Below are 3782 nucleotides of genomic sequence, written 5' to 3'. Positions count from 1 at the left end.
CACCATGACTGAGGAGAGTTCTGTCAGATTCGATGATTGACGATTTTACTTGTCATATGTCCTAAGGATGAGCGGTGTCGAAGAAAGGCGAGACGGAATCAAGGATATTTGGGAAATGTCAGTTATGTAAAGGACATCACACGCGTACCAGCCAACAATACAATGTATCTTAGCAGATCACCTCAATGGTTTTATAATACCCCTCCATCCTCCATCCTACTAGAACCGCAGATCATCTGTCGTCATACCTTCCCAAACCAACCCGTGGACCTCGCACCTCACACGCCAAACAAACATCACGATACCAAACCCACCCCTCCACCCACACCACCCAACGCGCCAAACCCACAACAAACCACGCGTCCTCGCATCCTTCCCTCATCACGATACACGATACCCCACTTCACAGCGTTATCCCCCCACCAACCAACAAAGTCCTCACGCGCCCCATCACAGATCGAAGATCCTCATCTCCACAACCACGCAACTTGAAACGCACCCACGTTCCCTACATAGGAAGTTGGCGATGCTATCGACCCGCCTCACTCAGCATATTCAACGCTGAGGGGTCTCGCTTATAATGTAGGATTGGGGATCGTCGTCGATCCACACCTGATTAGATGTGTGTTGCGGGACGGAGGACGGAAAGGGAGGTGGGTTGTTGGAGGTGTACGTCAGCTAATTTTCATGTAAACAGTACATAAGTGAGGTCCGAGGAACAATATCAATATGCTGTCATCCTGATTTCTACTTGGCTTTCGCCAAGGTGTCACGATCACGATCACCTTTTGACGTGATGTTGTTGTTATCCCGTGGGGTAGCATGGCATGGCATAGCATAGCGGGGTATCCTACCCGTCCACTCAACCCAACCATCCAACCATTCGACCATTTTCATCCAACATACAAACATCACGATGATATCCCATCCACGTAACAAACAACCATCACCACGAACCTTAACGCCTCTCCCTCTTACTTACCTCTCAGCCCGGAAGTCACCATCCCATCCAGCCATCCAGTCGGATCTCACACATGGCGAAGCTAGCCGTTTCGTTTGTGTGAACTAAGATCGCACCCGGCGCCCCGGATCTTGGGAGGACTTTGTGCTTTACCTTCCTCAGTTGACGGCTTAGTTTGGCACCCAACCTCAACGGTCTTGGCCGCTTTTCCAGTCAGCTCTCAGCTCCGTCTCAGCGCTTTATCTCGGCGACCCAACGTTGGGTTGGGTTGGTAAAAAGGACCGGTTGCCCCCGCCTCTCCTTCCCGTCTCTGTGTTGTCAATCTCTCGTCTCTCGTCAGCTTTGGGCTTTCATATACGAATGCGGTCCTGTTTGGGAGCACGTCAATTTCCTTACACAAGACCATCACACCCGCATGTTGGACCTTATGCTTTCGACTGAGATGTTTTATTTGGCATTTCAATCTTGGTTCCCCTCATCCAAGGTTCGTTTCGAAAAAAAAGGTTTCCTCCACAGCCGAATATACAAGAAGATGGCTGGACCATACACACATTGGAAAGACCCCTCGCCTCTCCTCACCTCGCACCAAGGCCACGCTATCCAGCGCAGCCATGATAGCTCCCCCGTCCTCCTCGTCATCGAAAGTATTTGTAAAGTTATATGGGTTTATGTCAAAATAGGCTGAAGTTTCTTGGTGAAGAGATGAAGATTGAGCAAGAAAAAAAAGTAAAAGAGAAAAAACTCCGGGATATTTGTTGCAGGTGCTAGGCTCTCGACGCAAAGGTGAGCAAAAGACGGCAGGTTCGGATGATTGACCTGTACTTTAACCTCAAGGGCGTCGTCAGGGGTATGACGGCCCTCTCCTCGGTGTGCAGGCTGCGTCTTCTTCCTTCGCGGAGATAGATTGCTAAATGGCTGGTATTTGGTTTGTGGTACAGGGCCGGAAGTACGGTGGAAAATGGAGGCGATGGAAAGAAACATGGCAAGAGATGTCGGGACGTCGTAAGGGCGTGTCGAGCGCAGAAGGCTCCTACTCCTCCATCCGTCCGAAGATTTCGTCGTCGTCCTCGTCGATACGGCCACGGCTGCGCGAGTTGGAGTAACGGTAGTCCTCCTCGTCGGCGAAGTGATCGTCATCCATGTCGACGTCCTTGCTCTCGCTGTGGTAGCGGTAGCTGTTGCGCATACTCGACTGCTGCGCGGTGACGGTGGTACTACCTGACAAGGTACGAGCATTCAAGTCAAAATACTTTGCTGGTAGCGGGGGCACGGGTGGCACGTCCGGCGGGAGCGCAACGGGTCCCGTCTTCGGGGTGCCGTACGAGCAGCTCAGCAGGCCGACGGCGGCAGCGAGGTCAGCGTGGTCATTGGCATCGTCATGGTAGGAGCCGGCAACCGAGGTGCCTGACGTAGTGGGGCGGTCAGACACGTTGCTCCACTGGCGATAGTGGTGGCCATTACCATTGTCGGAAAAGACGGTGGACTGGTAGGATTGGCTGTAAGCGGAGCTGTTGGCCGAGTAGCGCTTGAGGGAGCGGGTGCCAAAGTGCGAGTGAGGGTAGGATCCTACGGCATGGTCGTCGAGTTGCGGGGGCGGGGTAGTTTCAGTGGAGCTCAACTCCTCACGCAGGTCAGACGAACCCGAGGCGGGCGGGGACGAGCGGTCGCTGTTCTCGCCGTCGCTCTCCTTGTTCATGGCGACGAGGACCGAGGCGGCCTCGAGCAGCTGGACCTGCTGGTGCTTGGAGATGAGCAGCTTAGATGTGTACTGCCATTCAGGCGTGTGCTCCCAACTAGAAGAAAAGTCAACGCGGAACTATCAAGAAGCATGGCAGTCTATGTGTGCGTGCGAGAGAGGAAAGGGCATTCGTCATGAGTCGTGAAAGTATGTGGGAGGGCCATAGTCGGCCAAGGGTTACTAACAGGTGCTTGGTCAGACAGCTGCTGTGCTTGTAGCCTTTCCCACATTTTTCACATCTCAGATCGCTACCACTTCGCTTGCCGTCGCCCTTGGACAGGCGAGAGCCCTCGCTCGCGCGACGGTTCCGCGATTTGGAGTTGGCCTTGTCCTGCTCCAACATGGTTGCGAGTGTCGGTCCGTCGGTGAGAGCCTCGCTTTTAGCCGCCGCCGCACCGTAACTGCTGGGCCCAAACTGCGCGCCATTGCCGGGCATGCTCGACGCCATTGTGGAGTGGAGGGCCATGCTGGGGCCCCGGAACTGCGATGTCGGCTTGGACGAGCGGCGCGGGCCATTGCTACTGCCTCCCTCGAGCGGCGCCCCTGACATGCCCTTGGCCGCCGCAGCAATGGCCGCGACATTGGAGGCAGGCGTCTGGCTCATGCTCTTCCGGCGTGTGACGCGATGCGCCGGGTTGAGGTTGGCGGCGGATATCGAGTGCGAGTGCGGGCGGTTCTTGGGGAGCGAGCCGGCCATGGTGCTCGACGAGTGCCGTTGTTGACTGGCGGGTCGGACGTTGATGGGCTCCTGGCAGGCGGCACGGTCAGCGCAACTCGGGGCGGTCAATTGGGATAATGTGTATAGGTACCTTGTGTACAGTCATGATTGCTATAAAAAAGTCACCGGCCGGGTGTTTGCTTTGTTGTCCGCTTCGTCAGCAAGGCAGCGGAGTAGTTGCACAGCCTCCGAGGTGTCGGAGGTAATAGAGCGAGATGCGGCTGAGAGACAATGCAGGGCAGCGCAGGCGTGGGCGGTAGAAATAATAATCCAAGATGTGTGCGAGAGGCGTCTGCTAGCTGGAGAGGCGCTGATTTCAAAAATAAAGCGTGTGGACAGGTCCCGGAATGCTATTCGACAAGTGG

The 3782-nt window shown here is 55.1% G+C and overlaps 1 protein-coding gene across 1 annotated transcript; it reads right to left on the bottom strand.

Annotated features, from left to right (window-relative positions):
- Positions 1-1991: 1991 nt before the first annotated feature.
- Positions 1992-3523, bottom strand: J4E93_002161 (uncharacterized protein; the record flags this gene model as incomplete). Its single annotated transcript, XM_049340108.1, has 3 exons — positions 1992-2754; positions 2885-3447; positions 3509-3523. 3 exons carry the CDS (start codon positions 3521-3523, stop codon positions 1992-1994), a joined length of 1341 nt encoding a protein of 446 aa, XP_049202430.1.
- Between the last annotated feature and the right edge of the window lie 259 nt (positions 3524-3782).

Source organism: Alternaria ventricosa, assembly GCF_023758065.1.
Source record: "Alternaria ventricosa strain BMP 2768 chromosome Unknown scaffold_3, whole genome shotgun sequence".
Taxonomy (NCBI): Eukaryota; Fungi; Ascomycota; class Dothideomycetes; order Pleosporales; family Pleosporaceae; genus Alternaria; species Alternaria ventricosa.
The sequence above is the reverse complement of the archived record's forward strand: the minus strand, read 5'-3'. Positions and strand labels throughout refer to the sequence as shown.